Raw genomic sequence first — 24,992 nt, forward strand, 5'->3', positions numbered from 1 at the left:
GTAACTTCTTTGGTTTGGCTATAGCTTAAACAGGATGTGTTTTTGTCAAGGAATGTGTTATGGGGTATCTTGTGTGGAAGAAATTGACCCGTGGTGTTAAATGGCGGTCGTCTGAATTGATGTGTTATGGGGTATCTCAATTGGTGGTCGTCTGAATTGATGTGTCTCAGCTAGTGTATGCGTAGCTTGTGTTTTTGTTTTTAACCAAATATGAATCATATATTAAAAAAAAAAAAAAATAGAAGTATGACATGTTCAAACTGACGTCAGCTATTAGTTCTATGGTAGATGGCCAATCAGGAACTGGCAAGACAGAGGAACACCTTTTCATCGACATGGTTCTCAGTCCAGTAGTTGGTTTTTATTGGCCTAGTTATTCATTTGCCCTGCCGTCTAGTGCAACAGCCGGAAGACATTATAATAATTCATTAATAGCCTTGCAGTTGGCATTCACGGTCTTCAATCCTGCCAAATTTCTTACAGTTAACCATCCATCGATCGACTTACAGAATAACTGCGTTTCAGTAGACAGTGGCATATGTTGGCAAGTGATTCAGGTCACGCATTTGTTTTTCTTGATCATTAAAGCTCAGTCAAATAAATTAAGGATTTTGAGGTTCATATTTACATTATATCCCTCTAACAATGCTATCAATACAGTAAAATGCAGATCCAAACCTCATACAAACCCCTACCAACGCTTGTTAACAATACCTGCATGAAGGTATTGCTTCTCAACGAATACCTTACTCCATATTATATAATAATAATTGAAGCTTTCACATTTTCCTTAATTGGCATTGATATTCCATAACTCCCTTCAAGCTTATTATAATGATTTAGGCATGGCAGTTCCACTGTATATATAGGAGCATTCCATCAATGCTCCTTTGTGAGATAAAAGAGGAGTTCCTATACAACCTCCCTGCCAGCAAATTCACTAACGTCGGAAAGGGAAAGAAAATATGGGGAGTGGAGAAGAAGCACAAAAAGGTTTCCCAAAGATGGCGAACCCTGGCAAAGCTACACTTCTGGCTCTCGGCAAGGCCTTTCCTCACCAGCTTGTCATGCAGGAGTTTCTGGTTTATGGTATTTTAAGAACACCAACTGCGATGACCCAGATCTCAGGAAGAAGCTAAGCCGACTCTGTAACACTATGAACTTCCTTCTCTTAAATTTGTGATTACCTTTTGATGCATTTGGCTTACTAGTTTCCCCTCCCCCTCCTCCCTTATGCTGTCAGATTATGATTGTCCACATTCGCTGCCCTTGTAGAAAACCGCTATTCAATCTTTTCCCGCATTTTGGTGCTTTACAGGTAAGACAACTACTGTCAAAACCAGGTATGTGGTCATGTCAGAAGATATCCTGAAGAAGTACCCAGAGCTTACCGTTGAAGGCCTCCCTACCGTGAAGCAACGATTAGATATCAGTAACGATGCTGTCACAGGGATGGCCATTGAAGCCTCACGAGTTTGTGTCAAACAATGGGGAAGGCCCATATCAAACATAACCCACTTAGTCTGTGTCTCCTCAAGTGAAGCTCGGCTGCCCGGCGGTGATCTTTACCTGGCAAAAGGACTTGGTCTCAGCCCTGACACGCAACGGGTCATGCTCTATTTCATGGGCTGCTCTGGAGGTGTGGCTGGCCTTCGTGTTGCAAAAGACATTGATGAGAACAATCCAGGGAGCCGGGTCTTACTGGCTACTTCTGAAACTACCATTATTGGGTTCAAACCTCCAAGTGCAAATAGACCATATGACCTGGTTGGTGCGGCACTTTTTGGAGATGGTGCTGGAGCTATGATAATAGGCTCTGATCCAGTTTTGGGCATTGAGAGGCCTCTCTTCGAGCTTCTCTTCGAACTTCACTCGGCAATCCAAAATTTCTTGCCCAATACTGAAAAGACAATTGATGGGAAGCTTACAGAAGAGGGGATTAGTTTCGAGCTAGGAAGAGAGCTTCCTCAGATAATTCAAGATCATGTTGAAGGTTTCTGTGAAAAGTTGATGGGAATTGTTGGATTGACTGACAAGGACTATAAAAAATTGTTTTGGGCGGTTCATCCTGGTGGGCCTGCAATCTTGAACCGAATAGAAAAACGACTAGACTTGTTCCCGGAGAAACTAAATGCCAGTAGACGAGCTCTGATGGATTATTGAAATGCTAGCAGTAACACAATTGTGTATGTGCTGTAGTATATGATAGAAGAAAGTTTGAAGAGGAAGACAGAGAGCCAAGAAGACAACGAATGGGGCTTAATTTTAGCATTTGGACCAGGGGTCACCTTCGAGGGAATTCTTGCAAGGAACCTGACAGTATAAGCATAAAATATGTCTCGTCTTATCTTTCAGTGCAGCTGGATCTTCTACATTTATCATAGTGAAAATAATGTCCCATGAGCAAAGGGAAACCTTACTCATTTACTGTTCCAGAAAAAATCTATATGAAAAGTTCATACTTCCTCTTGACTTAAAACTCTCAATCTACATCCATATTTTTTTCTTCAAGCCAATTTAGCTTTTTACCAGCAATCTTATTAACATAAGGGATAGCAAGTTCTCAATGTCTACCAGAATATACAGGTTCATAATTATCTAATTAGCCTTAAGCAAATGCACACTCCTCCGACAACCCAACATGGCAGCACCCAGCTTTTGTCCATATATAATAACACTATGATTATGAAATTTTAAAGAATGCAAGCTTGAAATTTTCGTCACTTCCAGACCATTCCAATGATTACTTCAATTCAAAAATTGTAAGCCGATATAAGAGCAAAAGCACATCATCACATGTAGGAATAGTCTATAATGATTCAACTTCCTAGAAGCAGCGGATTAACATTTGACACCAAAAATGAATCCATCTATGAAATGTTTTCAATATAAATATCCACCCAAAGTGTCTGCATCCCGAAATTTACAAACAATCCACTGATTTCCAGTCAGAAGAAACTTGTCAGAAAGCAAAAACCAGAACTTAAACAAGGACACCTAGTCATGTTTGTACCCAAGTTATACTTCTTTTCAGCAGCAAGCTCTTTGACCACAGCATAACAGCATTTTCACTTATACCACTCCAGAGGGAAGACGGAGAACAAGCTGGCCCCCAAAGACACTGCAAAGCATGAATGATTATATGAGTAAACATTAATGATGTTTAGCTTGACTTGAATACCACACATTATAAAGGTTGTGACCAACCTCTTGATATAATAGTAACAGAAGTCTGCTAAAATGAAAGTTTGGACAATTTCTGATAGAAGAACCATAGAAGGCCACAATCCATAACCCAAGGCTACCAGCAAGTGTCCTCGACTGTCTAAAACCTGTTGAAAGAAGTAGTTAATGCAATCAGCCTCATAATAATGCACAATAACACTTCTCCAACAGTATCATACAAAGGTTTCCCCTCCACACAAAAATACTTATGTACACAGAATATGGCTAATATTTTAAAATGACATCAATTGCATAGAGAAACAAAAAAGCAGATGCATCTTAGGCAATAGGCACTCAATTCAACCTTCAGGACCATTCATCATGCAGGCTCAAAGTGTATATTATTTCCAAAGTTGAGAAATTCTACAATAAACAGACTAGTATCCATTTAATGCTCAAACTGGATCTCAATTTCAAATTTGCTAAGCATTAATAAACAATTAACCAAAACCAATCGCATTCAACTTCACATCAAAAGATCAAACCTGGAGAACCCAGTGAGCACAACTGAGGAACCTTGCAACACCCAAGGCAAATACATAATGAGCTGTGAAAGGCTCAACTATCTGAAAGCACAAAAAGAAGATGGATTACAGAAGGAAATTATATAAACCTTCTAAATGCATATCTATTATTTAAGTAATTTGTACCTTAGTATTTTGCATCACTTGCAACTGAGGTAAAACTGACACAGCTTCCAGATATACACAGAATGCCCAGAAAATCCGGTTCAATAGATTATGAGAAGTTGATGGGTGAATACACAGAGCTAGTATTGCACAAGGGACAACCTGAATCCAAATTCAAAAGCAATGATATGACATCAAGAAAGTGTTCAGAAAGAGAATCTACTTGAGCAACAAAGAAGATAATTGAGCAGTTAATATGAGTCTGTGCATAACAACACAAACAAGTAACACCTTTAATTATTATTGTTCAATTAGTTGCATGGCAGTATTTTAAGCTAAACGAGAACAATGAAGTACAAGTTGACTTTCACAAAGGTATTTGAAAAAAACAGCACTAAGAACAGTTGGAAAACAAATGGAAGCTCATAAGACAGTTAGAAGACTAGCAATGATTCAAAGAGCAACACATGAAGAAATAAAAAAAAGAGAACAAAAAATCTCAAAAAATAAGTAGATGTCTTATCTAAGAAATAGATTGAAAAGAAAGGGGATTTATATTTTTTAATTTGCAGATGCCAAAGCCACTGTAAGAAATAACAATTTAACAATGAAACCCAGGAAAAATACCACCACAAAATGGAGATACTAATTAGCAATTTGCCTCTGTAAGAATGGACATTATTTCAAGGGTATAAATACACCTCAAACGACAGAGAGAATAAGCTTTACTACAGAACATGACTTCTCTAGACTTAGAAAACTTGCACTACAGGAGACAAAGCTAGTAGGATTCACCTCTAAACCCAACAATATGTAATACAGGGCTTCATACATACAATTGCAAGTAAAGAAAAATAATATGAATATAATTGCAAGTAAAGAAAAGGTTAATATGACCAATGGAAACTCACAACATAATATATAGCGAAGTTGTCCTTGTCTTCCATGTAGCTGGACTTTAGTTTGAAACGGATCATATAAATAACCCACAAGGTTGTAGCCAATGTGGCTAAATCAAGTAGGGTGTGTATATCATATTCCATGACAAAGCTACAGTACAACCTAACAGCTAAAAATATAGCTGTTAGTTCTTGGGATTTAAGTGATAGTCCTGCGACCAATCAAAAATATTTTCAAAACAAGTCAATTGAAAGAGTAAAAACAATATTTTCTTCTTTTTTTTTCGGATAATTAGGGAATTAAGTAACGTGAATAAAACCAATATTTTCACCAATAAAGAATATCTACACTTCAGTTAAAACATAAAACATACTTAGCCAAGAATCTTGGGTTAATTAATAAAATTATTTATGTAGTGTAAACAAATGACTGAAGATTAAAAGACACACTGCATTTTAACGGCAAACAAGTATTAACAATAGCAGGAAAGTCACAAATGTGTGTGTGTGTGAGAGAGAGAGAGAGAGAGAGAGAGAGACTCATTTTGTACCAAAAACAACCTTTATTCATCAATCAAATATTCTTCTCAAATATATAGTTAGGGAAAAACCGTATAAATAGCATATTTCACTAAGTGCAAGAGAATTAGCATAGTCTACAAATAAAAACACGGCAAACTCATAAAATTCATCAAACTAGTGAGACAAACAAAAAAGGGCTTGTGCAAACGAATTAGCAGAGTATAAAAATAAAAACAGACCAAACTCATAAAATTCATCAAACTGGTGAGACAAACAAAAAAGTTCTTCCCGTTGCATTAAGAAGAAATCCTTCATTATAAATTGATATGATAATGATACCGTAGTAAGATCATTAATACCCAACAAAAATAAAACTAAATATTCTAGGCATCAGAATTCAATTTTAAAAGCCTCAAGAAAATAAAATAAAATTCAATCAAACAACTCAACCCAAAACCTGCCACAAGTGCATAATGTCCTAATGAAATTTAAACTTCGCCCATAGCAGCACAATTCTTTCTCTTTATGATAGGTAAGAAGAAAAAGAAAAGGCAGTAAATTTTATATATCTGGAATTGAATTCAAGTCCCCCAAACAAGGAAACCGATACCTTAAATTGAAACAAAAGAAAATTCAAGCCAGAAATTCAACCAGAAAAAGCTATTAAGCAAAAACCTACTACCAATCGGCATTAAATTAGGGGAAAAATTTTATATATCTGGAATTGAATTCAAGTCTCCCCAAACAAGGAAACCGATACCTTAAATTGAAACAAAAGAAAATTCAAGCCAGAAATTCAACCAGAAAAAGCATTAAGCAAAAACCTACTACCAATCGACATAAATTAGGGGAAAAAAAAACCATGCATCATGTATTAAATTTAAGTTGCAAATTAATCAAAAAAATTGCAATAACAAAATCTGGAATTTCTTATCAATTGGGAAAAACTAAAACTTTTCTACAATTACCAGCACAAGTCTTCTCCTTTGTGAGCTTATAAATGAGGACAGAGATTCCGATGGAGTGGACAGACTCGGCCGCGACGAAGAGGTTGTCATGGTCGTGTACGATGAATCGGAGAAAAACAAGCGCCGCCATCCCCGATACCACAGCCAAAAAAGCCTTCACCTTCGGCGGCTGTCGTCTCACCCACATCGACACCGCGTGGATCGGCCTTTTATGTAGCCTCATGTTTTCTTCTTTTCTTTTTTCGAAAAGAGAGAGAAAGTGTGGGAAATTTTGTGGGATTTGGCAGAAGTGGGATTCTTGATTGTTAATGGAAGTCTTTTGGAGTTTGATTTTATATTTTTTTGTTTAAATAGAAAAAAGACATGTGATTCGGGTTGGTTTATAGGGTACCCGGCGACAAATCCGGATCTGAATTCTAGTACGTTCGGTGACCAATACTAAACTACTTACCTTCTAGTTGCCTAACTTCATCACTCCAATTTTTTTTTTTTTTCAGCCAAATCATGATAAGAATTATTTTAAATTTTAGACCAAAATTGATTGAATTGATAAAAATAAAATTTGTTGTGAAAAAAATTAAAAAATTAAAAAATTGATTCAAAATTATAATGTTCAGTTTGATTCGAATTAATTATTTTTATTCAATTGAATTAAGTTTAATATTATATGTGTATATTAAATTTAAATCGAATTTCGGATTGAAAGATAAAAATAAAAAAAATAAACTGAATTATATTTTTTTAATTTTTTATATATTTTAAATTTTTAAAAAATAAAAATAATAATTTTACATAAAAATTTACTTAAATATATTAAAATTTTATATTAAAATAATATATAAAAATTAAAAATCTATAAACTGAATCGAACCGAACAGATAAAATTTAATTTAATTTAGTTTATATCAAATAAATGTTTGGTTTAGGTTCATATTGAATTTTAATTTTTCATAATATTTTGTAATATTCAAAAAAACGGACCGAATACAATTCAAACTATTATCACTCTTAAATAAAATGTTTTATAAAATTTAAATTTAATTTTTAATTATAAATTTAAATTTGATTTCGCTACCAACAAATTTTTTTATAATTATTCTTTCACTTAAATTTTTTTACAAAGGAATGGAAAATAATATTGAATTTTAATATAATATTTTTAAAGAAAAAACAATTTTAAACTAATTTTAATCCAATTAATATAGTCTAAAATGTGAAATCTTTATTTCCTTAACTATTATAGCATATATCTCTATAAAATATTAACCTAATTAATGCTAAAAAAATGCCACATTTAATTGCTTTGTTTAATGATAAGGAAAAACTCAAAAACGCATGCATTTTTTTTAAAGATATAATTAATTAAAGCGAAAGTGGACCAATATTAAGGAAATTGACTTCAGGAGGTTTGGAATACACAGAAGTCAAATCTCCGTATCTTTGAAAGAGTTCGGATTTTCATATCAATATCAAAGAGTCAAGACGAAAGTGCGGCTTGCCAACCCAGTCCCCAGCACGACACGACCACTCTTTTGTCTCTATGTACTCAAGAAACAGCCTAACCAAACAGATCCAACTTCCACCATCTGAAAGAACAAACATGGAAGTAATTTAACAAATTAACAGAAACATAATACTTTCTACAATGATCAAAAAAAAATTTTATTGAGGTGTTTAACCTTTTTTTTATTCATAAAAAGGCAAAATCCTTACAAAAAAAAAGGTCGAATTAGAGCCCACATCACGTGCCTTCTTCAAAACATCTTAGCCGCTAGGCCAAAAGGTGAAAGGCATTGAGGTGTTTTAATTTCATTATGTTTCCAGCTTTTCCTTCCAATTGAACAGCCAATTGGTCAAAAGCTAGAAATTAGAATGGAAAGGGGGGATTGGACAGTAAAAGAAAAATCATAGAGTCCATGAATTTGATCTCCTCAAGAGGGGCTTCATTTGTTTGTCTTCCTCGATTGCTACCATACCCAAGTGAGATGGGTCTTCCAACATCATTTTTGCCACCAAATAACCAGCAATAGACCAGGTTTGGGATTTACGCGATTGCTTACCAATGTATCGACCCAGCTTTCCATCGTAATATTCAGGCCAGTGGTCCTTCAGCAACCTGGTTTCAGCTATTTCAATGGCGCGTCTTGCAATTTGGGGGCGTCCAGTCTTCACGCATGCAGCTGCCAGCAGCCATAAAAGCACTGGACACAATGCAGCGACCAAAATGAATTTCAAAGGAAATATCTCAGCGTGAAAAATCCTATTAACTGATAGATAATAAAGCATGAAAAAATTATCTCACTATGTCTATTTCATGAAGTTCCAAGAATGTTAACAAGACATCCCAATGATTATAAACTACAATTATCAACTTCCCAGAAGAAAAGGAAATTTTCAATTGAAAAGCTGAAGAAACTGCACACAGTGGCAGCTGGTCTAATATCATTCTTGAAAATTTTGCACACAAGAAATCATTTCAACTTCCTAATTTTGCAGTTTCACAAACAACCCGCAGCACTCTGACCTACAACTTAGGTGTTATTAGGAGGGTCTTTTAACTCTAATACGTACCTGGCCATGATCCTCCATTGTGGTAACTCCATCGCGTGTTTTTGGGGTCACATCCTGTTATAATCCGCCATTCATGAGTTTCCATGGCTGGATAACAAACCTTTAATGGCATTTCTCCAACCAACTCTTCCCAGCGTGACTCTATAAGATCCATAATTGCAGTGGCTTGTTCGGGAGTAGCCAATGATGACAGAATTGCAATGCAATTGCCCAAGCAGAACCAACGGAAATCCATTCTTGCAGGGCTAACATTACCGATAAAGTAGCCACCACGAACTGGCATAAAATCAAAAACCCATTCTGGAAGAGAGTCAGGCATGACATTAAACTTGTTAACTGCTGTATGGGAGTACTCTTCTGTCTTAAAACGATATATGTCATTGAGCTGCTTCAAGTCAAGCCAAAAATAACTTCTCATGTGATAGCTTAAGGCATGCAGTCGTTTAACTATTCGTTCCATAAACTCCTTTCCTTCATCATCTTGCTTGAGTAGAAGCAAAGCGCATCTTAAAGCCATAAAGAAAAGAGCTTGGATTTCGATGGGATAGCCATATACACCCTGTAGACATGATGACAAGCATAAAGTTCAGCCAAGCAATATTGAAAGGTAAAATATGAACACATCAGTTCTCAAACTAATTTACTCAAGATAAATTGATAAGGAAATGTATTTTTTGGATAAATATCTGCACGTTCTTACCATAAATGCATTACCATTCATCCAAAGACCCAAAAATTCAAGCATGTTATCAGTCTCAACCGCTAGAATATATGAGACAAAGGATGATCCACCACTTTCATTCTGGATCAATTAGTCATAACCATTTCAATTATAAAGTTGCTTGTGACCCATAAAGTAAACAACAGTCGGGTAAACTATCCCAAAAAATAAAAAGCGCAAAGTATAATTATCTCAGAAAAAAGTCACTCATATCTCATACGCTTGATTCATCTTCATTGCTAGACTAAAGATAAGACAAACTCATCACTGCAAATCAAATTTAAGACAAAGTTCTACATGATAAGTTAGACAGAGCTTATTACATATGATAAAATCAACAGGAATCCATACGCAAAGCAGTGCAAGTTTCAGATAGAACAAAACCCTGTTTGATGATAGTACCATATGTAAGAATATATATTGTGAAGAACTCACCATTCTACGATCAATCATGCAGCAACCATCAGCACAGAGAAGTGTTGGAAATGTGTCAAATCCCTCCGAGAGACATAAACTCAGAATTAGGCGCATACCCTTCTGGCATTCAGGCAACTCAGCCAATGAAGTGTCTCCGGTAGACTTTGTGTACGCTCGAAGCAAAATAATCCACCAAAATCCAGAATCAACAGGAGCAACTCTTCCTATTGCACTCTCACCAAAATCTGCAATTAATGTCTCATTGTTCCTAACTGGGTCATGGAGCACTTTGAAACTAGCTGGCATTACTCCTTCTCCTAACTGAAATCTATCAATCTTTTTCTCCCATGATTGAAGGCGAAGGGTCTTCAAAATAAAGTTCTTCACTATTTCTGGTTCCCCATTCATCAAGAAAGCCAATCCGCTAGGGAAAAAGTCTCTCACAAAGACCTTTGCAGAAAAAAAATAAGCAATTACATTAAAAACTTGTTAAAACCAGATCATTCATTGCAAACTCACAATCAGTATCATATGAGCTTCAAAAAATAAAAGGCTTAATAAAGACACAAGAATCAAATGGATAAAATCATCACATACATCTAAAAAAGAAAACGTAATATATCTGTGCATAACAATAAATGGAGGGAAAAATAAAACATGAACCAGATAAATTCAATTATTAAATCAATAACAGCAAATGATATATTCAAACCATCCAAACAGGAAAAAGTAAAATACTTCTACAACTTGAATCATCCAGCAGTCCATAATAAAGGTTAGAAATAACCACATTTTACCCCCTAGTTTTTAGAAGAAAAGAAACATGAAGTCTGGTACTGAAAAATATGTTAATAGTATCTTTTACTTTTGAATTAGGTAGCAGTTATTAGACTCTTTGCTCAAAAAAGGCCACAGAACTGCAAAAAAAATGAACAAATAGACAATAAATTCAGCCCTTAGACTGAAAATTTTCACATTTCACCACCATTCAGTAATCATGCCTTGTGAAAAAGAGAACACATGGGGTAAATGCTCATTGAACTGCTATTGCTTTAGACTTAGATGGAGTTACCAGGAAATAGAGTCGTCACCTGATCGTAGTTAAGGTTTTCTTCAGAATTATCCAATGCTGCAATAGTCCCGACTGGTTGACCACGAAAATACACCAAAGACCTTCTCAAGGCTTCCCAAGCTTCGGCAACCATTGGATGCGGGTCAAAACCAGTTTGTGACCTTGGTGTGTTAATACCCGACCTTCTACCCACCGGCGAACAAATAAAATCTGGTTGCTCAAATATGCGTAATGAATTAAGATCATTAGCTCTACTAGAAAGGCACGGAGATATCCCAATAGATAACTCACTGAGTGACCTTTCCTCCAGTGATCTCTGCCTCTCTATGCTCAGAAGCCTTGGCTTCTCTAACAACTTTGAAAAATCACACTCTTCATATTCGGCCAAGGGAGAGAGCATATCCTCATTTTTCATATTTTTATTGTGATTCACATCCATATTCTAAATACAAATTGTAGTAATCTAATCCTGATTCAAATGTTCTAAAACCTACAATTCCAAATAGAACAGGATTCAAATCATTAATCACTTAATTGCACGTTGTTCAAAACTAATGGAAGCAGCTCATTAACTAACCTTTGAAAGAACAGATCATAACCAAGAAATGCCACAAAATTCCTGGATCAGACAGGCGAATTAACCAAACATAAAGTTAAATTATACACCAACAAATTCAGAATTTTCTCAAAATTCACATCTTAATACACATTTACGATTAACGCCAGCCAAAAGTAAAAGAACAAAAGAAACAATGAGTTCGAGATCAGAAGACAGTTTTGAATGAATCAGATACGTTAATATTTTCGTCGTAAAATCATATAAAATTGGACGAGAAAAAAAAAAAGCAAGAAAACTTACCTTTCTATGAAAGTGGCTTAGAGAAAAAAGTTTCACTCTTACAAGAAAATGGAAGAAATAAGCTCCGTTTCGAGAGTGATGGGTGATGGGGTAATCTATCGAACTGGGGTCCAAGAGCCTGACTGGCTCAACCGGTAAACCTCGTTTGCTGGATTAGTAGAGGTGACCGGCAGCTGGGTATGAAGCGCTCAAAACAAGGACCTGCACAAAGCATGATGCATCCAGCCGGTTCAATTTCTTTTCTTTTTTTTTTTTTTTTTTGTGGTTTAGGTAGGTTGGGCTCGTGAAATGTACGGAGCAGTCCATGGGGTGGAACCCACGTGGAAGGCTGCTAAGCGGACTGTGACGGGGGTGACGGTTACATGATTGAACTGCGAGTGTCGGGGACTCGAGCGTCACAAATTACAATGGTGTTGATGGAGACGAGAGGGGATCTTTGGTGAACTTGTGCTAAAAGCTTCAAGCTGATGCTCATAATGAAACATAGGGATGTTAATCTTATAGTTAATAAAAAAAAAATTTTTTGAATAAAAATAAAAATGAGTATTATATTACGAAAGAAAGGAAAAAAATATAATTTTAAATTTTTATGCATAATATAATATTTGTCTCGTAATCATATCCATATTTTATTTATTTATATATTTAAAAATAATTTTTTATTAAATAATCCAAATTATTATTTTAAATTAATTAAAATTAATATATTTTTACTTAAAAATATAATATATAAACATCTATTTTTAAAAAATGTATACCAAATGTATTGATAATGAATTTTTTTTTTATTTTACAAGTAAAATTAAAATAGTGATATGTAAAATAATATGTAAAATATGTAAATATGTAAAAGCTGACAGTGAATTTTTTTAAAAAAATTATATAACTATGAAAAATAAAAATAAAAATTTATTTTTTATTTTTATAAGATATAAATATAAGAATTACTCGAATATTTTAAACATTTTCTTTATTAAATACTCATTATGATGGAGTAAATATTTTGTTTTATATAAATATATAAAAGTCAAAACTTTTGGTAAAAATAAAAAAATCTTATGTAAACGATTTAAAATATTGATATATAGACAGTCTTAAAAATCATCACGTAATATATAATAAATACATTTTATTTTATTTAATATATTTTTAATTTAAAAATAATTCAAAAAATAAATTATTTATATTTATATTTATATTTATATTACTAACCTTAAATCACTCTCAATTCAATTCATATTAAAAAGTATTAAAATTTAAAAAAATTTTAATTTGACAAATTAAATGAATCGATATATAATTAATAATTTAATATATACTATAATTACAATAGTAAAATAATTGATTCTTTAATCAATTATTTAATAAATTTGTATTTAATTAAATATAATATATATTTGAGTAATTGATACATTTCATGTATAAATATAGAAAGCAAATATATCAAGTTAATTATTCGTAATTAAATAAATGGAATAAAATATTTTATTAATTTCTATTTCATTAATAGATTTATATTTCATTAAATATGATTTCATCCGATAAAATATTAATGCATGTTTGATTTCATTTAATAAAATATTAATGCACATGAATTTTATTTGATTTCCTTCATAACATTTTATAATTTTAAAATCTATATATTAATGCAAGTTGATTTAATTAAAATTTAATTTGTTTTATTGTCATTATTAAAAAAATAAATTTTTATTATTTTATTATTTTAAATTAAATGATCTCTAAATGTTAATGGTAAAATAAAATATTTCAATATTAATCAATTGGTCATTGTTAGATCATTATTCACTCATCATTTTTATTATTTCAATATTAACTTTCATAATTTAAAATTATGTTATTAATTAACTTGCAACACACATTTTGTATAAGTAGTTATCGATTAAGCATAATGTATTTTTAACTATTTTTCATTAATTTTATATTTTTTTATCACTACTTGATTATACTTCAATTTTCTCTTTAATTTTCACTTTATATCATTTTTTGATATGTACTGCTCAAAAGTTATTATATTTTTATTTTTATATTTTATATTTTTTTAATTATATATATATAGGGAAAGCTTTTTTTTTAGTAAAATTACTATCATAAAATTTGATATCACTTTTTGTTGGTACCGCATGTCACATGAGTGTAACAAAAAACTATTTGAAATTGATAAAAAATTTCAATGTTAATTCTGTAATATTAATGTCCATGATCCAATTTCAAGGTAATTAGTATCTAAATTTTTTATATTTGATACATAAAAAATTATTATTTCATGATAATAATAAAAGTATTTTAAATTATTAAATTATATTATAATTGTATAATTTTACATTTTTTATATGTACGAGTTGAATATTAAGGCATGTGATAATTTTGAAAGGTCGATGTTCATACTGTTAAATACATAAATTAATGATTTAATTAAAGAATATTGATGATTTTTATGAAATATCTATTAAGGTATTGAGTTAAAATTTATTTTAATATTATTTAACATTTAAATTAATTGAATGGTATATTTATATTTATAATTTAGGAAAATAGAGATTATAAAATCGAATAAATATTTGAATATCTCATAAGTAAAATTTGTATGTTCGAAACAAGAGCAACCAAGTATAATATTGAGACAAGCAGTACCAAACTTACACTGAATAAGGTGTATGATTTTGATAACAGATTTAAATGTTAAAAATTATTGGAAGAGGTATGTATAAGTTTATTATAATGATTATATTTGTTATAAAATTATATAATCTATATTATAACTTAATCGTTATAAATTATAAATTATTGTTTTATCTATTTCTTCACTTTTATTTATGAAATCTATTGGCTTATCGAGTAAAATGACAGATACTTCAAGATAATAAAAAATATTGGAGAATCAATTGTTGTATATATACTTCAATAACAATTTATAGGAAGAATCTCCCATTAAAAAAGTTTTTATGCGATATTAATTTTAATAATAAAACTTTTAATTTATTGAAATCGAAAACATTATTATCTTTTGTTTAGAGATTATTTGGATTCAATATTATAATTTAAGTTTTATTTAAAACTGATGATAATTGCCTAAGTATATTCAAATTGTAATTAATTAATTTTATTATATTAAAATATATAAATTTAAATAAAATTAATTATATAAGTTATAAGTTGTTTATAAATTTCATAGCTTATATATATTTAAAAATTTATATTTATATAAGATTTATTAATATATGAATATATTTATGTGCATCACACGAGTTTAAAATTAGTGATAATTTAAAACTCAACACTCTAACGCAACACGAATATAATATGAATAAATAATATAAGGATAACGATGTTTACAATTTTAATAATAATTATATATGAATTTAACAAAATAAAAAAATATTTAATGTTTTCATGTCAATATAAATATTGACACATAAATTTCATATAAAATATTAAATAAATACATAAATTTTAATATTTTATACAATACAAATACATAAATCAATAAATTTAAATGAAAACAAGAATAAATTTAAAATATTTATTAAATGTAAATACAAAAATAAAAATATTAAAAAAATTCAAAAATGAAATGAAAAATACTCTCCCAACTAAATAATCGAAATCTTATCCCTTGACATCACTAAGTATAACCATAAATAAATTAGTAAGCAAACCAATGCGTTTGCCCGCACCCGTCAATAGTCAAAACGCAGCGTATCTATACCGAAGCCAAAGCCCTACCAAAAAACCATTCTGCAAAACCATACTTTTTCTAAATTTAATTGAAGTAGACGCAAATAATGCTAAGCTCATCTCCGCTCAACGATTCAAAAATGGTTGATTTATCCGCGCAATCATCAAAGAAAAAGAAGAGGAAGCTAAAAGCTTCCGAAGAGGAACCGAATCTTAGAAAACGTCACCATTCAGATTCCTCGAAGAAGGGACCAAAAGAAGTTGAAGAAGGTGAAAGCTCCGCACAGAGAGAAGAACCGGAGCTGAATACCACCGAAGAACGCCCATGGAGAAATTTACAGTTAATTCTTTCCTTGCAAAACAAACGAATCGACATTCAAAAGTTAGTGTTCTCTTTCCTTTAACATAAAAAATGAATTATTTGCTTAATTTATTCGGTTTATTTATTAGTATGTGTTTCGTTTTTCTCTTTGAGTAACGAAGCATTGTGTATTGGTGCAGAAAGGTGGAGATGGCTTTTGATTTTGTTGATTCAAGAGAGAAAGAAGGAAGGAACGATGTGGATGAAGATAATGAGACGGTGAATTTATCGCGATTAATTGTTTTTCTCAATGATTGGGTCCAGTCATTATTGGTTTCTCCTGAAAAGAAAGTTAAAGTCGATGGAATTGTTGAGACTTGTTTGGATTTTCGATGTTGGCGGGTTTTTGAATTCTGTATGAAGGAGTCTTTGAAATTGCATGTTTCTTTGAGTTTCTCGCGGAATTTGTTAAGAGCAATCGGTTATATTGCAAGAAATGTTTTGTCTTTAGTTAGTGACTCATCTTTGTCTTTGAATGAATCAGTTTTTGTAGGGGAAGGGTTTGAATTGTATGGTGTAGTACTTGATTCTGTTTCCTTGTTGTTCTCATTCCAAAGTGGCTTGTCAAATGAAAATATAGAGTTATGGGTTTCCATTATTGATGTGGTGCTCCAACTTGTTCACAAAATTTATGCTGAGAACCTTGATGGTGGCAATATAGGTGCATTTGCGCTGCAATTTTCATGTGTGGTTCTTGAACCATTTGCTAAGTTTTTAAAGATCCACCCAACTCGGAAGAATGGGTTTCGTGATTTTGTGGATAAACTTCTTGAGCCCCTGTTGCTTCTGCTAGATGTCTTGTATTTTCGGGTTAATGAGAATGATTCTGGCTGGACAAAGAACGTGTTGAAGTTGGTTGAAGAAGTTTTATCTCACGGGTTGTTTCATCCAGCCCACATCGATGGATTTTTGGGCTTGCACGGGGTGGAAAAGTATGCTGGGTCACTTGATGGCAAAGCAAAAGACTCAAAAGTGGTCATTAAAAGTTATCATAGACATTTATTTGACAAACTGGAAAGCATCATAAAGGGGAAGGACATAGTATTGAGTGGCATGGGGCAGTTATTTCACTTGTTTGTTGATCGAGTTAAAAAGCAAAAAGGAGCTTCAGGTACTGGGACTATCGGAAAAAATGGAGGTTCAAGGCACTTGGAAGATGGCTCATCAGGTCATTTGTCCATGGATCCATCTCGGAGTAGTAGTGCATTTCCACATAATAATTATAGCTCTAGTAATTTTAGTGCAGAAGCACGGAAGTCATTATTTGGTCTTTTTATACAGCTTTTGGAGCCTCTCCTGCTCGAGATGGATGACTATATTCAATCTAACCCGGCAGCAAGGTCCTCATTGTGGGATGTTCATTGCACACTCAAATCCATTAATAGTTTACTTGCCAGTTTTTTACATGAAAAGGTATATGTAAGAACAGAAGATATCTCAGAAGGAGCTTGCCTTAATTTCTTGAAGAAAGTTTATGATACAGTAGTTTCATTTGCCGCCAAATTAGTTGGCCCATCAGAATTAGATACAGATAGCAAGAAATGGAGGGAGATGTTTCCTGTATTAGCCAAGGAGTTATTTCTTGCTGTAGGATACTTCTTGGATATTGAATATGATGTTATTGGGAATGACTTAATTAGCTTATGGCTTATGATGCTTTCTTATTTGACCATTGGTCTCTCTTTTTTGGATTCACAAGATCAAGGCTTATTGACTTGCCCGATACTAGATCTTGGGTGCCAGCTGGTTAATCTTTATAGTGCGCTTCGCCAGGTTAGTATAGCATTTTTCAATATATACATTTTCCATGTGTTAGGTCTTGAATATTGTTTGTTTAATAACTCTTAAACCATTTTGTGCAATGCTAATTGTCTTTCACGGGGATTTGGGTGTGTTCTGTTAATTTTCTTATTCATTCCTTTCCCTTTTCCATCTTTTTCCTATTCTTGCCTTTAAATAAGTGGCTTTTTCTTTCCTTTTCATTAAAATGGTTCCAACTCCAATTCATAGACTTTGTAACTGATGTAGGTGAATAATTCTATTTTTACACTGTGCAAAGCAGTGAGGCTTTTAATGTCACACCACCATGAAGGTGAAATGAGCTGCACCAGATATTTTTCCTACACAACATCCTTACCTGACCGAGCAACTGCAGCATCATTGGGAATTCTTTTATGCTCTCAAGAATTTAAACTTGCTATCCATCATGCTATCAAATCCATACCGGAAGGGCAAGCAATTGAACTTATTCAGCAGTTAACAGCAGATGTATTAGAATCAATGGAATGGATGAAAATCGGTTGCTCAATAACCGATGGAAAAGATATTGGAAGATTGGATGTAAGAGATCATGACATGCTAAGTTTTCACATCAAAGCTGAACTCTTGGGAAGAGTGTTATCTGAAATTTATGTGATATTGCTAGATGCTTTGACTGTCACAACCGGAAACTGTAGGCTACTTGGACCTTCTATGAAGGAGCTAGTAAGTATGATTTCTCCGTGCATTAGTAGTCTGGCTGGACAACACCCTGACGGTGTCAACAAGTTTCTAATTTCTGTCATGGGAAGGACTTCTGAGAATATGGTGGCTGAAAATGAAAAAGAGAAGCATGGGATATCCACACAATGGATCTTTGTTTTCCTCTTTAGACTGTACATGTCTGGCCGAAGCTTGTACAGGCAAATCATTAGCCTTACACCTCCCAGCGCATCACAGAAATTGTCATCAGAAATGCGGGATGCATTCACAGCATATACTGGTAGGGATTGGATGGAGAAGTCAGATTGGACTGATGAGGGCTACTTTTCTTGGATTACAAATCCTTCACCATCTCTTGTTGATCTTATACACCACATTTCAAACGCTTACCTTGAAGACAAGATTGAAGATTGTTGTCCACTGATTTATGTACTGCATATTATGGCTCTCCAAAGGCTAGTTGATTTGAACAGGCATAGAAGCTCTCTTGAGTATTTATTGCAGCAGAATGAGAAGGTGATGGAGGTTAAAAAGCTTGATAATGCTGACTTGTCACCATATAGTAAAAAAGACAGAAAGTTGAAAAGATGTGTCATAGTTTTGGAGCAAGAGGCAGTGGAACTTACTGATTTCATGCTGGGATACCTTTCATTAGTGGCTAATAATCACTCATCAGTCTTCTTTTCTGATGACACATCTTGTGAAAAAATGGCACCTTTCGAAGTGCATGAAAGCTATGAATGGGATTTTGGCATTTGTTCTCTGAACATGAAGTCATTGTCCATTGCAATTTGGTGGATTATTTGCCAAAATATTGATATTTGGTGCATTTACGCTGCTGCTAAGAAGTTAAAAAAGAAGTGTAAAATGTTCCTCACTCTTTTAATCCAGACTTCCCCTCCCTGTTTATCAAACGGCTTTTTGCAGGTTGAAAAGCATAAAAACGACAATTGTCAGCTGAAGAAAATTACTCTTTGTCAGATTTCACAAGGGCTTCTAAAAGATTCAACTCTCTATGAACATAAAGTAAGACAATGTTATAAAATTCAAATATGTTTTCTTTCTTCTGCACTCCTGTTTAATTTACCATATTTGTTTTCTTCATGCTTTTACACCTTCCATCTGTAATTTTCTTATGCTTACTTGCTAGTAGTCTGAAATTTTCATGGATTTATTTTGTGACATGATGTTCACCCTTCTGTTTTATTAGTTTGTTCGCAGGAATTTGGCATCGAGGTTTTGTCATGCATTGGAGAATTTGGTCCTATTGTTGTTTAGTGATTCATTAGTTAGTGACAGGAATTTTAATTCATTACCTGTTTGGCCAGAGGTTTTAAGCACCCTTGATAACTCATCTGCAGTTGTTTCTGGCAGAAGACGTCTTAAGCATGATTCAGCTACAAGATCAATTTCAAATTCATCCAACAGGCTATCTTCAAATTTTTCCATGAAACAGAAAGCATTTACTTTCACTAATGTGAAATTTAAAGATTGTAAGAGTTTACTTAATCTTCTGTGTTGGATGCCAAAAGAATATTTGAGTTCGAAATCACTCTCCAAGCTAGCAACTTGTGTCCTCAACCTTGAATGGTGAGCTCTCTATCTCTATTGTTTGCAATCTATGTTAGACAGCTAGCCCTTCCCCTCCCCTCTTTTTGCATTGAAGTAGTATGTTTTAATAACTTATTACATAGTTGGGAGCATGTTTTTTCATATGCTTTTCAAGATCTCTTATTATACACCACTGGTGCTTTTACTCTTATTATAAACTTTGTGAAGTCTCCATTGATAAGAACTCTTTACATTTTCAGCATTGTAGTTGCAGAGCTTTTAGACTTTCAAGGTGCACTGTCCTCATATTGTTTCTATGAGCTTTTCCAATTGTTTGTTGCTTGTCGGAGGACATTGAAACATATAATTATGACATCTTGTGAGGATAAGATTGAAGCTAGTCTGTCTTCACTACTTTCAGTTGCTGAGGATACATATTTTGTCACATGGCTTTTGAAGTCAGTATCTGCAGTGATTGGACTCTTAGACACAATGTCGGAAGATTGTATGCCTGAATCAAAACTTAAGAAATCCTCCTTGATGGATCACACATCCTATGTTTTCTTTGCAATAAGCAAATATCAATTTGGTCAGGCTGTTCATTTCATTGGAAATTCTGAGCAACCTTATTCTGGTGTTGGTAGCAAACAAAGTATTTTAAATGAACCTGGTTTGCACTTTGATTACTTGAAAGATAGCGAAGCCTTGAGAAGTTTGTCTATTATTGCTGAGAGTTTGAAGGAACAGGCGGAAAGCTTACTCGTTCCTCTGAAGGGAGCCCTTGATGACAGAAAAGTAGGAATTGAGAATAAAGTTGTAAACATTAGTAAAATGTCTTTCACAGTTTCTTGCTTTGGTGGGTTTTTATGGGGCCTAGCATCTGCTTTAAATCAGAAAGGTGAAAAGAGTGGTAAGCTGAAGGCAAAATTGTTACGGTGGAAATGTGAGCCTCTCTCCAAACTAAATCTCTGCATAAACGTCTTTGTAGATTTTATTAATGATCTCTTACGCACGTTTCTTGAGAATGATCAGCAACCCAAAAACGATTATGATGCTGAAAGTTCTCAAAAGTTGGATTGCAGCAGGGATTCACAGGTTGTTGATTTTGATTTAGTTGAGCTTCATTGTCTAAATAAGCATTTGTTGCAGGGGTTGCTGAAGGGTGATCATCCTGACAGGGCAATTTTACTTAGGCAGCTATTAATTTCTTATTCTGCTTTTCCGAGGCTAAATTTGCATGTTGATGGTGCTTCCTTGTCCTCAGGCATGGCACCTCTCATTATTGGCATTTCACAAGTCTTGTTATTGGAGTTGTCAAACTTGAGTGAAATCCCACCGCCATTTACTTTTGTTTGGTTAGACGGTGCTGTTAAGTATTTGGAAGAGCTAGGGAGTCGCTTTCCATTGACTGATTCTACCTTGAATCGAAATGCATATGCCAAGCTAATGGAGTTGCATTTAAGGGCCATAGGAAAATGCATATCTTTACAAGGAAAAAGAGCAACTTTGGAATCTCATGAAAGAGAATCAAGCACTAAGATACTCCATGGTGATACAGGTTTGCCTGAGTCATTTCTTTCTCATGGCTCACATTGCTTAGATGAATTCAAAGCTAGGTTGAGGATGTCATTCAAAGTGTTTATTCGGAATCCATCAGAGTTGCAACTGTTGTCAGCAATACAGGCTATAGAGAGAGCATTAGTAGGAGTACAAGGTCACCCAATGATCTATGAAATAAACACTGGGAGCGCTGATGGTGGCATGGTTTCCTCAACTGTTGCAGCGGGCATTGACTGTTTGGATTTAATTCTGGAGTATGGTTCAGGTATTATATCTTCTTATCTATTACGGTCATTGCAATAACATAAAAACATAAATTATCTCACTCGTAGCATTCACTGCATCTGCTAAACGGTTAATTTTGCTTCTTATAGCATGGACTGGATGAAATTTTGGTATTTGTCAAGACAACTTTTAGAGTTCCATGTGTCTTATGATGGATGTGGATGACTTTTGGATTTTGCCAGTGAATTCCACTTCTGCTTCTTCTTTCATTAATCATTTATATTTGTGATCTTAAAATCTAGAGTGAAGTTTTCACTTTAATGTTGTATTTATCCCTTTAACAACATCTTCTCTTTACTTGGTTGTACTTATGTGGTGGTGCCTTTGACTTGCTCTTTAGGTCGCAAATGTTTGAGTGTGGTTAAAAGACATATTCAAAGCTTAGTTGCAGCTCTATTCAATATAATCCTTCACTTGCAGAGTCCATTAATATTCTATGGAAAATTTGTGAGTAGTGAAGGTGACAGAAATCCAGATCCGGGATCGGTTGTTCTTATGTGTGTTGAGGAATTGACCAGAGTTTTAGGAAAACATGCTCTGTTTCGAATGGATCCCTGGCACATAGGGCAGTCTTTACGTATCCCTGGATCACTTTTTCAAGATTTCCGTCAACTAAGGCTTTCTGAAGCACCAGTATTGAGTAACTCCTTGTTTTTGGATAAAGAAAACCACGATTCCATTGCAAGCATGAAAGATTGTGCCGTGGACCGACAGTTTTCTGTAAACCTCTTTGCTGCTTGCTGCAGGTTGTTGTGTACTGTTCTGAAACATCACAAGAGGTAAGTGTTAATTCGTGTTTCTTTTTAGTCCATAAAAAGTCCCCCCTCCCTTCCTCCTTCCTGGGTTGTAGCAGTTGGAAATCATAAACAGAATCCAAAATCCAAAAGCGATTGTAGGAGACACTAGAAAAGGGAAAGGGAAGATGCTGCAAACTTTATAGATTCACCCTTTTAGATGTATGGGAATATTTTCTCCCTAGTGTCCTCAGTTGGGTAATGTGCATGTTAGACTGCTATTACATGTATTTTCTGTTTCTCTAATTTCTTACCTTTTCTATTTTCCCCTTATCCCGCATTGCAAGAAGAGTCATTTACTGATTGTTTTCTAATTTCAAGTGAATGTGAACGGTGCATTGCGGTGCTTGAAGAATCTGTTTCCCTTCTTCTTCATTGTTTGGAGTCGGTGGATGCTGATCTAATGGTCCGAAAAGGTTATTTTTCATGGGAAATACAAGAGGGAGTAACATGTGCTTGCTTTCTTCGAAGAATCTACGAAGAGGTATGGCAATTTGTTTAACATCTATAACTGTTTTGAAATTTTAACTTGTGCTAAAACTTTTGATTGTATTCTAGTTTGACCATGCATTGCATATCTAGAGCCCAATTGAATTGTCATTCTGACCTTTAGAACTCATTGTTATTTTACAGATAAGGCAGCAGAAAGATGTATTTGGAGGGCACTGTTATAAGTTCTTATCAACCTACATATGGGTTTATTGTGGATTTGGTCCCCTTAAAACTGGCATCAGAAGGTGGTATCTGGTGCTGCTTACTATTATATCATGATATTTATATACGATCTTATTTTATGCTAGATATATTTTGTAATTGAGAAACCATTTTCCCTTTTCAATGAATGGCAGGGAGATAGATGAAGCTCTAAAACCAGGTGTATATGCTTTAATAGATGCTTGCTCAGCTAATGATCTTCAATATCTTCATACTGTATTTGGAGGTAAGCACTCTCGACCAGTCCTGAACTTAAAACATGAATCGAGCAAGACAGCTTTCTTCCATCTAACCTTTGTTTCATCTATGTATTTTGTAGAGGGTCCTTGCAGGAATACTTTGGCCAGTTTGCAAAGTGATTACAAACTGAATTTCCAGTTTGAGGGGAAAGTCTGATCTCAGCCATTTCCTCTGTCAGGATATATTGGCAAGTCAATCAAAATTGTTCTCCAACTCTTCCTAACAAACTAAGAAATAAACTTAAGAGAGGTTCATGTTATTGTACAGTTTTTGCGATACCTGGCAAGCTTGGTGATGGCATTTGGTCCAAATATATTATTGCCAGCTGCAACAAGTTTCCCTTCAGCCCCTGGCACCAGATTTGGATGATGATCACCCAAATTATAACTTGTACTAATTATTTTCTTAAGAGCTTTCTAGTGTATAGTTTCTGGAATGTTGTTAAATGCCACAATATATTTTTTGTAAATTATTTCTTATAATTATGAGGTTAATATTTTTATTTTTTTTGTGGTGAATTTAAAGGGGCTGGTTGAACCGATTGTCAAGTGTCACCCTAACTCATTGAGGTTTGGATTTTATCGCATTTTCAATGTAGTGTAATTGAGTTTATTATATCATTAATTGAATTTAAATGTTAATTTTTAAAAAATTTATTTAACATAATTTTTTTTATAAAATATATATTTTTAAATATAATAATTTTTTAATCATAATTATATTATTTTTAATTTTATCGAATTTAATTTCATTGTTAATGCTAGATGCGGAGTCAGTTTGGTTCATGGAATTATTGGAGCCTGTAGAATTGTACTTTTTTCTGTAGCTGCAGGCCACAATTTTATTCTTCTGGCATTTTGCAGCTCTGGGATTTGCCGTAAACATCAACATCGCAAACCACCCTCATTTTTTTTGCTTAGTCACGTGAAACACCCAAAGAAGATGAAACAAAACTCTGTCGCAGTTTCAGTTTCTGCAAGGACATTAAGATTTGACACTTGTTTACATGCCTGTAAACAAATTATTAAAACTTAGAATAGTATTAAATTTGTTAATGTTGTCACATGAACTAGGTTACGCTAGTTTCGGTCAGATCCTAATCCTTCCAAAAACTCAAATGTTGCTTGCAAATCTTCTCTGAACATTTGGTTTTACAATCTTCAACTCCTCCTTGGAGGGATGGTAAAGAATTAGGTCCTATAAAATGTGAAACCAAACACCCGACTTATGAGAATTTTTTTCTGATTTCTAAAATTGTCGCAATTTAAATTTTAATTCTTGAATGCTATTTATTAAAAATTAAAAATTCAATATTCTATCAACTATCTATGAAATTATTAACAGAGTCAATTTTTTTTTTTTTTAAAGTGTTTAGATAGATATTCAATTCCAATAGACTAATACAGTCTTGATTTTCAAGTCATGCC

The 24,992-nt window shown here is 33.5% G+C and overlaps 3 protein-coding genes and 1 pseudogene across 10 annotated transcripts; 2 read left to right on the forward strand and 2 right to left on the reverse strand.

Annotated features, from left to right (window-relative positions):
* The first annotated feature begins 417 nt into the window (after nucleotides 1-417).
* Nucleotides 418-2,468, forward strand: LOC111297564 (type III polyketide synthase B-like; annotated as a pseudogene). The gene is made up of 4 exons (XR_016328786.1): nucleotides 418-557; nucleotides 661-724; nucleotides 844-1,148; nucleotides 1,319-2,468. The product of XR_016328786.1 is annotated as a type III polyketide synthase B-like (transcript).
* Nucleotides 2,469-2,773: 305 nt separating this feature from the next.
* On the reverse strand, nucleotides 2,774-6,589 carry LOC111297575 (uncharacterized). The gene is made up of 6 exons (XM_022892247.2): nucleotides 6,244-6,589; nucleotides 4,766-4,965; nucleotides 3,876-4,016; nucleotides 3,711-3,791; nucleotides 3,208-3,332; nucleotides 2,774-3,121 (listed from the first exon to the last, which is right to left on the reverse strand). Exons 1-6 carry the CDS (start codon nucleotides 6,464-6,466, stop codon nucleotides 3,073-3,075), a joined length of 819 nt encoding a protein of 272 aa, XP_022747982.1. The 5' UTR covers nucleotides 6,467-6,589; the 3' UTR covers nucleotides 2,774-3,072.
* A 1,021-nt stretch (nucleotides 6,590-7,610) lies between these two features.
* LOC111297605 (putative alkaline/neutral invertase B) lies at nucleotides 7,611-12,357 on the reverse strand. Of its 4 annotated transcripts, none has more exons than XR_002691106.2 (7): nucleotides 11,884-12,356; nucleotides 11,602-11,643; nucleotides 11,044-11,514; nucleotides 9,971-10,402; nucleotides 8,815-9,373; nucleotides 7,957-8,444; nucleotides 7,611-7,829 (listed from the first exon to the last, which is right to left on the reverse strand). XR_002691106.2 is itself a non-coding variant. In XM_022892287.2 (7 exons), exons 3-7 carry the CDS (start codon nucleotides 11,461-11,463, stop codon nucleotides 7,702-7,704), a joined length of 1,680 nt encoding a protein of 559 aa, XP_022748022.1. In that variant the 5' UTR covers nucleotides 11,464-11,514; nucleotides 11,602-11,643; nucleotides 11,884-12,357; the 3' UTR covers nucleotides 7,611-7,701. The 4 variants fall into 4 exon arrangements, 3 of the variants coding, with proteins under 3 accessions (XP_022748022.1, XP_022747999.1, XP_022748008.1); XM_022892287.2 differs by having other exon boundaries at nucleotides 8,304-8,444; nucleotides 11,884-12,357; XM_022892264.2 differs by lacking the exon at nucleotides 7,611-7,829 and having other exon boundaries at nucleotides 7,890-8,444.
* Nucleotides 12,358-15,561: 3,204 nt separating this feature from the next.
* Nucleotides 15,562-24,083, forward strand: LOC111297639 (Urb2/Npa2 family protein). 4 transcript variants are annotated; one of them, XM_022892302.2, is made up of 11 exons: nucleotides 15,564-15,961; nucleotides 16,081-17,713; nucleotides 17,969-19,447; nucleotides 19,632-20,011; nucleotides 20,233-21,797; nucleotides 22,158-22,596; nucleotides 22,933-23,095; nucleotides 23,245-23,348; nucleotides 23,460-23,551; nucleotides 23,645-23,752; nucleotides 23,833-24,083. In XM_022892302.2, exons 1-10 carry the CDS (start codon nucleotides 15,687-15,689, stop codon nucleotides 23,719-23,721), a joined length of 6,207 nt encoding a protein of 2,068 aa, XP_022748037.2. In that variant the 5' UTR covers nucleotides 15,564-15,686; the 3' UTR covers nucleotides 23,722-23,752; nucleotides 23,833-24,083. The 4 variants fall into 4 exon arrangements, 3 of the variants coding, with proteins under 3 accessions (XP_022748037.2, XP_022748029.2, XP_089601702.1); XM_089745576.1 differs by lacking the exon at nucleotides 15,564-15,961 and having other exon boundaries at nucleotides 16,089-16,159; nucleotides 16,602-17,713; XM_022892294.2 differs by having other exon boundaries at nucleotides 23,645-24,083.
* Nucleotides 24,084-24,992: the final 909 nt, after the last annotated feature.

The sequence above is a fragment of the Durio zibethinus genome, chromosome 16 (genome assembly GCF_047325235.1).
Source record: "Durio zibethinus cultivar Kanyao isolate XHJ-2024 chromosome 16, ASM4732523v1, whole genome shotgun sequence".
NCBI lineage: Eukaryota > Viridiplantae > Streptophyta > Magnoliopsida > Malvales > Malvaceae > Durio > Durio zibethinus.

Coding starts and splice junctions, on each gene's coding strand:
- LOC111297575 (XM_022892247.2), bottom strand. CDS start 6,466: ATGAGGCTACATAAAAGGCCGATCCACGCGGTGTCGATGTGGGTGAGA. Junction 4,966..6,243: donor AAAGGAGAAGACTTGTGCTG/GTAATTGTAGAA, acceptor GATTGGTCGCAG/GACTATCACTTAAATCCCAA. Junction 4,017..4,765: donor ACTTCGCTATATATTATGTT/GTGAGTTTCCAT, acceptor ATTTGGATTCAG/GTTGTCCCTTGTGCAATACT.
- LOC111297605 (XM_022892264.2), bottom strand. CDS start 11,463: ATGGATGTGAATCACAATAAAAATATGAAAAATGAGGATATGCTCTCT. Junction 10,403..11,043: donor AAAACCTTAACTACGATCAG/GTGACGACTCTA, acceptor TTTTCTGCAAAG/GTCTTTGTGAGAGACTTTTT. Junction 9,374..9,970: donor GCATGATTGATCGTAGAATG/GTGAGTTCTTCA, acceptor TCATGTCTACAG/GGTGTATATGGCTATCCCAT.
- LOC111297639 (XM_022892294.2), top strand. CDS start 15,687: ATGCTAAGCTCATCTCCGCTCAACGATTCAAAAATGGTTGATTTATCC. Junction 20,012..20,232: donor TGTGTCCTCAACCTTGAATG/GTGAGCTCTCTA, acceptor TTACATTTTCAG/CATTGTAGTTGCAGAGCTTT. Junction 21,798..22,157: donor AATTCTGGAGTATGGTTCAG/GTATTATATCTT, acceptor CTTGCTCTTTAG/GTCGCAAATGTTTGAGTGTG.